This window comes from Nasonia vitripennis, chromosome 2, assembly GCF_009193385.2.
Source record: "Nasonia vitripennis strain AsymCx chromosome 2, Nvit_psr_1.1, whole genome shotgun sequence".
Lineage (NCBI taxonomy): Eukaryota > Metazoa > Arthropoda > Insecta > Hymenoptera > Pteromalidae > Nasonia > Nasonia vitripennis.
The window spans coordinates 15,957,813-15,969,892 of record NC_045758.1 but is presented as its reverse complement, the minus strand read 5'-3'; the positions used below and the strand labels follow the sequence as shown (position 1 = coordinate 15,969,892).

Sequence of the window (12,080 nt, the reverse complement as noted above, 5' to 3'; positions counted from 1 at the left end):
AATTCTCTCCTTCCCTCCGCCTCCTTCAAGGAGCCACGCGCGCGCTCGCTCCAGATGCCTCTTCTCGGTGTGAAATTCGTCCTCCCGTTTCCTCTCCTTCTCTCTGCTCGCCTGCTGCTGCTGTTTCGACGAGGCGCAGGTGCGCGCGCTCTCGGCCCTCTTTCTCAATATTAAAACGTTGATAATTCTCTCAGTCGGCGCTAATAGTTTTCCCGATGGAAAGTCGCTAATGAGGCGAAGACGTTGATGGATCGAGCGCGACTAGTTGCAGATTGTAATTACGAAAGGATTATCGATGCGCCCGTCTGTAATTAGAGAGACGTGTCGCTCGAGTACAACTTCTGCCCCGTGTCGCTTTATGCCCGTCTCGAATCGCGGCTTCCTTGGCAACGCGAACTCAACATTGACCCACAAAATTGTGTAACAACGGCTGCGTGTGCAGTTGCTCTTATACGCGCGCGCGCGCGCTTATATAGAAAAGACCGCCGACGCTGCTGCACTGCACGTCTGCGCAGCCATCCGCGAAATGAACAGCGACGAGCAGTGCGGCTGGCTGAGTTTGGAAAAAACGACGAAAACCGCCGTTGACGGGGAATTCTTCGATAGCTTTCGTTTACCTAAGACGACGAATGTAATTATGGATGCAGGAATAATTACGCTAAGCCTACTGCGGATGGCTACATGCGAGCATATCGATTTTGTTGTGGGAAAATTTTAAACGCTTCCTTTCACTTTCCTCCGCGCGCTTAAACTCGTTTCTCACTTTCAAAATCGATTTGGTGCACGCGTGTTATTCAAGCGAGATCTGCAACGGGACATTTGAAACTACGCGTTAATTAGCTCGCTCGATCGTCGATGGAGCCGAATCGTCAAAAATATTCAGAATTTTTCAACGAAAATAAAAGGCACTCGTATAAAGAGCCATATACACTCGAACCCGGCAGCCGGCGCAGCGGCACAGCGGTTCTCCCTCCTCCCAACCGAGCGACGAAGACAGCTTTAGGCATTATAACGTCGGTTCGCCGGCTGGCTCGCTACGCCAGTCGCGCCAGTCGCGCCAGTCGCGCTTTTGCCTCAGCCGAGTGAGTGCGTCGCGCCATCTTGCTCTCTCTCTTTCTCTCTCTCTCTCTCTCTCTCTCTCTCTCTCACTCGTTCCTGTGTACTATATCCCCGCACACTCGCGTACACACACTCGCGCTCGCTCCTTCTCGCGTCTGCATGCTACATACGCCCACGTACGCGCGCGCGCGAGAGAGCAACACTTTCTATTCTGACCTCGCGCTCTCCCGGTACACTGTGGCCATTTCGTGCTCGTTCTTTCTCTCCTCGCGTGTATGCCCGTGCGCGTGTACGCAAAAGTGTGATCGATCGGGACAAGTGTGATGATGACTGGCTGCGTTCGCCAGGAGAACGTCGCCGGAGAGATATCGACGCTGCTGTCATGCCGGATCGAGGATCGTCGTCGGGATTGACGCTCCTATGAACGCAGAGTGAATAAGCAGTACACAGCTCTCAGCCACGAGGATCATATAATATCGCAGTGTGTGTGCGTGTAATTCAGAAAAGGAGGAGAGCCTACGAGCAATATACAGCCTTTTGTTGTGCGAAGCTGCTGCAGAGGAGGAAAATATATAGAAGCCCCGCTCTCTCACTCACCTATACACGAGACACACAGCCGATATATACACACGCGATAACCGGTTTTGCCGCCGGAGAGTCTAGCGTGTATATACATACATACACACGCCTCGGCTTTTTTGCCATCTCTCCGCGGCTGTTTGAATTTCGCGCGACAGCTGCACCGCCGTTGTCCGGTTATCCGCGCGCATAATACACCGCTGCACAATATAAATAAGAAGTGGCGGAGCCGCAGCGGTCATGATGGGCGTACTGCGGTGGAGGCACGACCTCAGGTCGGAGGCTGGCCAGCAGCAGCAGAGGAACGCCAATGCCGAGAGGAACTCGCACAATCACACTCTGCCCAAGCTACTGTCCCAGGTGAGAACGAGGACGCGACGTTTCTTTTTCATCTCCGATATGAGTCATAGACGTGTATTGCGGCTTCTCTTATGCTTTTTCCTCTCGCGGAATCGATGTCAGGTGATTTAGCTCGCGCGGACGCCGTTTTTAACTCTGATTTCATCTTTCCCGATGCGCAGTCCCGCTTGTTTACGGACGTGCACGTCCCAGTATGTGTATGTGTGTAAACAAATGCAATTTTCTTCCTATACTATACTATAGTCACAGCTACGTGTTTATTTGACGAGACGCTCACTTTCACCGCGGTGCGCATTCGTTTTTAATTGAATTCAAATGCAGCTCCGCGAGAGGGCACACATCGATCCAATCTGGAATTTAAATTAGATTTCGAAATGCGCGCGGCTTGAGAGCGACAAGCTGCACACGTGAAAGGAGAGCGAGATTTGTCGCGGGGGAAAATTTTCGAAATTATCTATCGGATTATTTAAATGCTAATTAGCGCCGAGCGCGCTAGCTAGCGAATCTTCATTCATGAAAAATTTTAATCACGCGCCAACGACGACGACGATCCAATTAAAGTATTACGCTTGACCTGAAAGAATTTTCCGGCTTCCACCAGTCGGCCAGTGTGATGTAAAGCCACTTTCGGAAAAGTTCGCGATTAGCATGATAATTCAACGAAAACTTCTCGCGCCAGTATCCCGCGGCAAAGTTCGAACGCTGACGCACATCGGCCGAACGTATATACTTAGTCGAATGTTTACCGTTTGATCCTTTATATTTCGCGCTCAAAAGTCAGAATAAAAGAAGAGAAAGATAAGTCGCCATCTTTCTCTCGCGCGTAGGGAAAAGTATAAATAAGCTCCGAGCAATTAAAGTCGCGAAAGCGGACGACGAACTGGTACGCGACTTCCACGCGAGTTTTATCGTATCGCCGACATCTTATTCAGGAAAGTCTGCGCTGCAGCTGCAATTACTCGCGCTCAACAATGCAAGCCGCGAGATGTTCGCACGTGGATCCGAATTTAACTCGAGCGCACGGATCTTCCGTTAGAACGCGGAAAAATCGAGTTGGAATAGGAACAAAGAGAGAGAGAGAGAGAGAGAGAGAGAGAGAGACCTTGCTCGGATTTCGAAAAATTGGAAACTAGTTTCGCCGAGAGTCGTCGTCGCTGACGTTGTTCTTTCGCTACGCGGAGAGATGAACGCTGCTCTCGGGAAAAAGTTGATACTTTCGTTTTAGAGAAACTTTTGCTCTAATTATAGTCCCTCCGCGAGCTTGCTCTTTGTGGCCGCGACGTATGACTCTATAAGTGTGCCGCTCGAAGGCTAATAATAACGACAACGCGCACACACCTGATTCAATTAATCGAAGTTTATAGTCCCGTTGTTTTTAACGAAAAAGACGCATCGCTTCGAGCCAAAAACAGAAAATCCGCATTCCGCGAAGGAAGCCAGATTACAACAGACCAAAGCGCTGTACACTCATACACATGTGTGTGCCGTTGCCATCCGCGCGCGCGACCGATTTTTCATTCTTCTCTCGTCGTCTCGTCTACTATACTCACTAACCGACCGCTGACCTCAGGCATCCATCTCTCGTAGAGCTACATGTGTCATACTGAACACACAGAGAGAAAAAAGTCGGCTCGTGATCGCGATTTTCACCCGAGAAACGAACTGGAAGGGGAGCAGCACGTCACGACCGTTACGAGAAACCGGCGAGGCTACAACGCGCGAGCGCGAGCCGCGGTTTTCCCATGGCGGTTGCTCTAGAAAAGTTGAGAGCGTATACGCGCGCGGAATTATTTTCTTTTGATGCAGTAGGTGTGTAGCTATGAAGCTCTCTTTTTTTATCGAAAAATATTATTGTCTCTTTACATCCGGAGGGTTTCTCAACGCTTCTCTCGGAACGTGCCTCGTAATCGTACACAAATCTGAAATAACGGAGATCCAGCTTTACATAGAAGCGTATATCTCGTAACGATGATTGACGTTGGAACGAAAATTTCCTTCGAGACATTTCAGCCTCTCCCTGTCGCTTTTGTCGAGGCTCATTGTCTGGAATTGCGACGGATTACACAGCCCGTCGATTTTATATATAAAGTTCCGAGAAATAAGCTCGCCTCCTTAATTATAGCGAGCGCGAGTCCTTGCTTGATCCGACGCGCGGCTATAACGAGAACAATATCCGCGATTATGTCGTTGCAGTACAGTATAGGCTTGGAATCGCATTTATCGCTCTAATCCGAGTTGTAAGCGCGAATCAGCCGCGCGATTACACGAGAATCGGATCCTCATTACCTAATCCCACTCGGAATCAAAATAATTCCTGCGAGGCAGTTAGCGCCGCTGCTGACGGGAGATGTATATATAAAGCATAAAGGGAACGTTGACTCGGCTGCGCGCTGCACACGGTCATGCCTGCTGCGCTAGCTGAGCGTTAAAGTCTTTCGCGATGATTATACAATCGCTCGGATGGGATTACGGTATTGTTTGCTGCACAAGACTCCCCGCCGCTGTTTACACCGAGCCCGATGTGTGCAGTAATCGCGAGCGTTTTGCTGACTCTTCTACTTTAGCGCACGCGTGCCGCGTTGAAGGCGAACGATTTTTCGGCGGAGAGAACGTGTACATCGTCGGCGATACACGTTTGATTTAAAAATTGCTGCAATGCACACAGAGTCCGCTGAATTTATTCAATTCGCACAAGGCGACTACACATGACTCACCGGCGTTGGCGGCGTTGGCAGAGGAGGAGGAGAAGAAGAAGAAGACGCGTTTACTCGAGCGCAGCCATAAAGCCAAAACTCACTTGAAGCGACTTCATTGTGCGCCGCGCGAGAGCCAAGTATACGCGTCTAATGTAAAGCGGTATATCGGCCGTGTACGTATATTCCTCTTCAAACAAGCGGCGAAGATCATCCGGCTCTTCTCAAGCACTTTCGGATCGAATCTGACCTCGATCGACGAGAGAGAGAGAGAGAGAGAGAGAGAGAGAGAGAGAAAAGAAGTTAGGAGCGCGGAGAAAAGTGGCTGATCCTCTCTTCCCTTGGGTTATTATCGACTCGAGGCTGCTGTTTAGACGATAGGCCATTTTCCCCGGCTGGATGTATTCAAGTTTCTTCTTTTTTTCATCAGTCGTTCATCGTCGTGCCGCTTTTTACGAAGCCTATTATTGATCGCCGTGTTTTAGAGAGCTGGCGATAGCTTTAATCTGCTGTAGCGTGATTAAACGATCGTTTTTTGTGGGAAGATTAGTGTCTCGCGCCTTATCGCTGTTTCTTCTCTCGATAATGCACACTATGGGAAAAGTTGAAACACGTTCCTATACAATCGCGGAGACAACTCATTTCTCATCGGCCTTCGATCTCTCATTCTCGGAACGCGCATCATATCGCATCCAATCCATCTCGCTGCACTCGAATTGCGGGGTATTTTCGTATCCTCGGCCGCGCGTCAACACCCATATATAATTTGAAAGGCATAATCGAAAAATCTCAGTGTCACCGATCCAAGGTTGACTCTCCCGTATATGCCCTCCAATATACGTGTCGATCGATAACCAATCGCTCGCTCGCGAAATTCGAACAAACAAAGGAACCGAATCTCTATCGCAATTAAATCCGCGCCTCTCTCTCTCTCTCTCTCTCTCTCTCTCTCTCTCTCTCTATCTCTGTCTCTCAGTCCTACACCCCCACGATCGTGTAGAGACGAAATCGATTTGCGGCTGCACACGAGATTCAGCTGCGCGAATCATTGAGAAGGAATCGACCTTCGAGGAGCCGTGTAGTCGCTTTACTTTGATCGATTAGATAAGCCCGCGTTTACAAACACGCCGCTGCGAGAACGGAGTCATTCACGCCGACGACTCGATGATTTGCTGCTTTTTCCATTGATTGGTTTCTTTTTTTACTTTCCGCCGGTTATGCACGCTCGGCGATTGAATTTTTCGAATCGACTCGCCCGAAATCATTACAGTGGCTCTGAAAATACGTGTTTCCACGAACGGAGCAAGAGCTGCGCACTTGATACCGAAAACCTTGTAATCTCTCTCTCTCGTGAGTATGGCATACACGGCGGTAATTGCTAATCGGAAACATTAATTTTATACGTGGGGAATAGTTTACAGTTTCCATCGGCCTCTACGCTCTTCCAACGAGGTTACGCGAGACTATAATAAGCGCGCGGAATGAACCTGCGCTGTACGTAATGCATGTATACTGCAACAAAGTCTTCAGCTGCATATATATGTGCGTTAACAGTCCTTGGGATACATGCAGCAATAAATTTTATTTCGCAACAAATCATCGGCTCCGGTAAAATAAACAAACCACTAAACTATCTCACCGCTGGCCGCGCTATCTCCGCGTTACCGAATATTTTCGGCCAGGTGCACACAGCGGCAGCTGGCCTCTCGAAAAGCCCTCGAGGCGCTGGTGCAGCAATCTATACCTATACTCGCGCCGCAGTATCGGCATCGATCGCCGTGCGGCCAGCCGCGCATAGTACACTGCACACATAATGGGCCGTTTTGTCGTCGATTAGCCAAAGCGTCTCTCTCGAGCTAGTTAAGGTGCCGATAGAGTCGGCTAAAAGTTCGATCCCGCCCCGTCGCTTCATCGGCTTCTGATGGATTTCGCGAGAGATTGCCGTCAAACGTAACTGCAGCTATACAAAACAGCGGCAGCTTTAGCGTCAGAAACACCAAAACCTACGCTGCTGCTGGCGTTAATAACGCTGCAACAACTTTCTCTCTCTGCCGCTTCCACCCACGCTTTTCTCGCTCCGAAAACGGAAACCGCCAACGAGGAGGAGCGAGAAAAAAGCGGCAGCAAGCGTTGACTCATAACGCGCCGCTACTGCAGTGAGAGAGAGAGAGAGAGAGAGAGAGAGAGAGAGAGAGAGAGCTCGGAAAGGCACAAAGAGCCGTAATTAAGGGGCCCTCCCCCTCCTCCCTCCCTGTCGCCGGAATCCTAATAAACGGCTTCCGGCGAAGATTCGTGCTTATAGAGCGCGCGACGCGCGGCATCGATGTCGCGCCGATCGATGTGAGTTATACGCTCTCGCTCTGAAAAGAGCGCAAACAAACACGGCGAGATCTCATTCGAGAGAAGCTAAAGGGGTTAAGCAAATAGGCAATTGAATTCCTGCGTCGGCGGCCGATAATGAAAGTTTGCTCTCTCGCTCGCGGTCTGCTATGTATTTTTGAGACTGTACGCCGAGGCTTTACGGAACGAAGTTGCTCAATATCAAACTTATCTCCTCGCGCGGCTTGTTTGCACTTTTGCCTTGTACACTTTCGCGGGAGGCTTCGCCGTGTAAAACTTGCGCTTTCAATTACAGCCGCGCGCTTATTAAGTTATACGCTCCAATCGAGTGCGAGATACTCTTGATATAATAATCGGCTCGTGCAGTAACTCTCTTCCGATCCCTTGAGAGCAAGAGAGAGAGAGAGAGAGAGAGAGAGAGTTCCGTAAATTCTTCAGCAGCTCCTCGAACTTATGCTCGTGTAATATAAATCGAAAACTAGCTCCCGCGCTGTAAATCACTCGCTGCCGCCGCGAGGAAGAATTAGACGCGACGTTCTTTTTCTCTGTCTCTCTGTCTTAGGCTGCTGCAGAGGCTCACAATAACGGGGTCGCGGCGCGCGTTTTCCAATTGTGATAAATCGCGTGACGCGAGGAAATCCGTGTCTCTGGAATTCGTCGCGAGTGTAAGCAGTCGAGGTTGTTTATACGGCGCGTGGCTAATTCTCGAGAGAGCTTTTCTCGAATAAGTATAGCTGACGTGCAGAGCGATAAAGGGACCGTCGAGGCGAAAAATTGAATCCTGCTATCCGCTATATTAGGCGCGTATGGAAAAGTCGCTACCAATTACGACAAAGGGCTCTCCGAGGCGAGAAAAATCGCTAATTTTCTCGCCAGCTCCGAGAGCTGCTCGTGCGCGGCAGTCTCTAAATCACACGGCAGCTGGGGCGAACGAGGAAATATCGCCAGCCATTCGCGCAAAATCAGCCATTTACATTGTTCAGCGGTGTCCAGCGCGGTGTGATAAATACGAGCTTGACGTGCCGCGCGACTGCATTTGTCCCTCCACGTGCGCGCGCGGGAAATTCGATTCGCCGCGCGGAGAATTGAGCGATACGCTATGATCCTTTTCTCTCACTCGTTTTTTTCCCTCCGTCATACTCGCTCGTGTAGCCGCGAATGTATATCGGTGAAGGAATAAGCACGGACGGCACTCGGAAAGTTTCGGAAGTTTTGAGTTCTGCAGCTCCGCGCGCCCAAATAGTTTTGTGTGTACACGCCGGCAAGTTTGAAGCGGCATTGCAATTGTTTCCCGGAGCGAGGTTTGTGTTTTACTATGCTGCGCGCGCATTGGCGGTGCAAAAACGCGACTGTTTACCGCGAGCGAAAAACAACTTCCCGGGAAGGAAATACTCGAAATAATAGACCGCTCTCCCTCGACGATGTCGTGAACTTTTTGGAATTTCCAACTTTGCGCGCGGGAGCTTGCAGCTTGCGTACAGTCACTCTCGCTCTGAAATACTAGTGCACATGCAGGCTGCTCATTAAAAAGAACAAGATCCTCGAATTTCCAGTACAGAGCGCAGCTCTCGGCTATCGAGTTTCTCGCACTCTCTTCCTCTGTCGAAAACGCCCCCGTCTCCGCATCGATCTCTCGGGGCTGCACGCGCCCCGCAACCCTTAGCCGCCATATTCCTCGCGCGCGTTATAGCGCTTTCGATTTCGCGTCCGGCCGTAAACCGGCGTAGGCGGCTTCAATTAGACTCTCTCTCTCTCTCTCTCTCTCTCTCTCTCTCTCTCTCTCTCTCTCTCTCTCTCTCTCTTGTATGAGTTACCCCTGCGCACGGGCAACTTGTGTGACTCGTGTTCGATATTACAGCGCTGTTTCTGTATTATACTCTTTATCTTCGTTATTTTCTCCGGCTGATTCATGTACTAGCTCGCGAGAAATCTCGTTATTCTCGCTGCGGGCGCCGTATATATCCCCCGTGCGCGCCCGTTCGAGGGTACATGATGACTGGCGGGTTGCCTTGAGGAATGAAAAACGTTCTCTCTATCTCTCTCTCTCTCTCTCTCTCTCTCTCTCTCTCTCTCTCCAAGCGCTCGCGTGTCTGCAGTTTTTCGCGGCAGTGCAGTGTATAGAGTCCATAATATACTCTCGGCTGTGTGCGATGGGTTACGCAATTATTTAGTCGCAGTCTCGGGGCTCTCGCTTTTTGCCCGACTTGCGAATATTCGCGACGCGACGTCTTGCTTACTCTGCAAATTTTTTCTCACCCCCAGCCCCTCATTAGTTTAAATATATTCATCGGAAAGGGCGTCGCGTTACACATACTCCTACTCCCTCGTGTCTCTGTCGACGCCGGAAAAGTTGTACGCGATGCGAAAAAAATAATATCCCTCTCGTCGCGCAGCCGGCAACACTTCCGCGCGCCATTTATCATACACTCCCATCCATCTCTCGTCGCAGCGAAGAGTCACTCATCGTCACAGTTCGATCGAGCCGCTCTCTCGTTACAATGTTTATCGTCGCAGCTATAATCCGTAAATGGCCGAGTTAGCGCGCGAGAAATTACGTAAAGCCCCGTTTGTCTGCCCATGGGTGTGTGTGTGTGTGTGAATAAGTGTAAGTATCGTGGATATATACTCGACTTGTTGTCGCTCGCCTCGGAGTCTATCTAATTGGACGTGTACGAAATGAGAAAACGCGTCGTTGACCTTCTTTCGAGCGCCAAAGACGACGCCGCCGTCGTGTCTTTTTTATGGGCCTGCGAGCGCGCTCGCTCGATCGGATGCCTAATCCGGCCTGCGAGCCTGATAAAACTTAATCCGAAAAGATAGGACGCTACTGCTCTTACACTTTTTATATTATTTTGTCGTACAATATCCATTAGAGCTGTTTCAATCATTTACGCTGGCGAAATTTTCAAAAATGATTCAATCGTGGCAGAGTACAGAGCGCCGAAAAAGAAAGCCCGACGACTCGACGCCATCGGGCGCAATAATCGCCCCACTCGATTCATTCTCGCGGCGCACCTCACTCAGTTACGGGACCAGGGACACGACACTCGCGCTGTATGTACATAGGCGCGTCCGCGACAATGCAGCGCCGCGCGCTGAATTATTCATCCCCGAGAGCGAGACACATCAGCTCTCGCGGTGTGCTGTTGTACAGCTGTAGGCCTATAGGTTGCTTCTCACGACGACGGGGACCTTTTTTCCAATTCTCCTCCTCTCGACACTCGCAGCGAGCGATACGACCTTCGTCCTTAGCGGAAGGATTGGCTATTTATAGATTCTCGATGGGCGCTGAGGGACGGGCTCCAGGGTGTTCGGGAATTTATAATTAGGCACTTTTAAGACATACATTCATTCATTTACTAAACGTACCTGGTTTTCTTTCTCTGTTGCAGGTGAGCAAAGATAACTCGAACGCCAGCCCGGCTGTTGGACAAGGCGTGAGTACAGAATATTACGCGCGCTACCGCTTTGATTTTGTAAAGGTTCGCGCGAGTCGTGATTGCGTTATACATCAAGGTGAAAAATTCAGCGTAGCCTCTCCGATAATGAATTTTAATGCACGAGATGCACTCAACTGTAGCCATCCATCTCCCCGGCGATAAAAATTACAAATTTAGATCGGACCTACTAGCGCCGCCGGGGCGTGTGTAGCAGTAAAAAGAAAGTAAACTCCCCGGACTATCTCGTTCCCCACATACACGCGTGTATATATATATATATATATATATATATATATATATATATATATATATATATATATATATATATATATATATATATATATATATATATATATATATATATATATATATAAGAATTCAAGACGGATATAGAGGAAGGGAGTCGCGTGTACACGGGGAAGCAGGGCCACGAACGCGCGAGCGAGCCGACGAACTAGGTAATCCCGGTATTTTTGGATTAACGTCAGTCCGAGGGAGAGGAGGGGGAAAATGAAATACGAAAAGTCGTTGCGGGGCATCAAGATTAATGGTTTGCTGACTTTTATTGTCTAAAGATAGTGCGAGAGAATGAGAGAGAGAGAGAGAGAGAGAGAGAGAGAGAGAGAGAGAGAGAGAGAGGAGCTCGCTTCGGCCGGGGAAAAACGTTTGAAGATTTACTCCTCAAAAGCGTCGGGACTACGCCGTGTATAACGAGTGCGAGAGAGACTGGGTTACTTACACCGCGCGTGCAAAAAGAATTATCACTTTTGTCTCGGGAGTTATGGTGTGCGCGCGAAAGCTGCAGCTGCCGGTCTGCATATTTAAAGCAAACGGTTTCTGGAAATGGCGAGAGTCGTAGCGTAGAGCTTTACGCGCGCGCACGTTTTCTATAAATGTGTGCTACACGGCAAAAATGGCCCCTTCTTCGGCCGTGAATCCTTGCGATGCATATTACAACGAGTTGTTTGAATAATTTCCGGCTTCTGTTTCGTGCAGCGCGCAGGGCCGGCGCAAATATAATTGCGCAACCTGCGTGCTTTACGATTCTTTCTCGCGACGTGTACGATTCAGCCCGCGACCTCGTTGCCGGGCGCGGGCTGAATTATGAAATTGCGACCGTGAAAATAACGCGCATGCATTATACAATCGACGCGCGGCGGCAGCTTAATTAATGAATAATATTGATATTGATATAATTCATCGAGTCAATCGCGCGCGCGTTTATTATTCGCCGATAATTTTGAGGCTACGGCAACAATTCCGGACGGAAATTCAGTATTCTTCAAACGACTCTCAAAGCCGCGTGATTGTGGGCCAGTAGTGCGACGAGTGCCGGCGGTGTATATAGGTATATTCAGCTAGTCAACTGCATGTAGGCAGACGCGCCGCTGCTGCAAACCACAGAGGGGAGCGTCGAGCATCGCGCACGAAAACTGGCCTCACCCCGAGCTTATTTGCATAACTCGATCACGAGAGCATCGCCGCGCACGTGAGAAAATTCGTGCCCTGCACCTAATGCATAACGCCGCGGCGAGGGACCGGTAGTTTCCCTCGAAGCGATGGTCGAGATATCTGCAGGCGCGCTTCTCAAAGTTATTCGTGTGTGCAT

General features: G+C 49.8%; 1 protein-coding gene across 10 annotated transcripts in view; it reads left to right on the top strand.

Moving 5' to 3' along the window:
• The window catches only part of LOC100121750 (rap1 GTPase-activating protein 1), a 148,529-nt gene that overhangs the window by 107,381 nt on the left and 29,068 nt on the right, over positions 1 to 12,080 (top strand). For 3 of the 10 annotated variants that reach the window (XM_031923378.2, XM_031923382.2, XM_031923379.2), the window contains one exon: positions 10,424 to 10,468. The exons of 4 other annotated variants lie outside the window; for them this stretch is intronic. In XM_031923378.2, the coding sequence (XP_031779238.1) occupies positions 10,424 to 10,468 (45 nt within the window). Of the gene's footprint in view, positions 1 to 1,010; positions 1,999 to 10,423; positions 10,469 to 12,080 lie in introns of those variants that run through there. 3 more of the 10 variants (XM_031923383.1, XM_031923385.2, XM_031923384.1) reach the window with 3 other exon arrangements.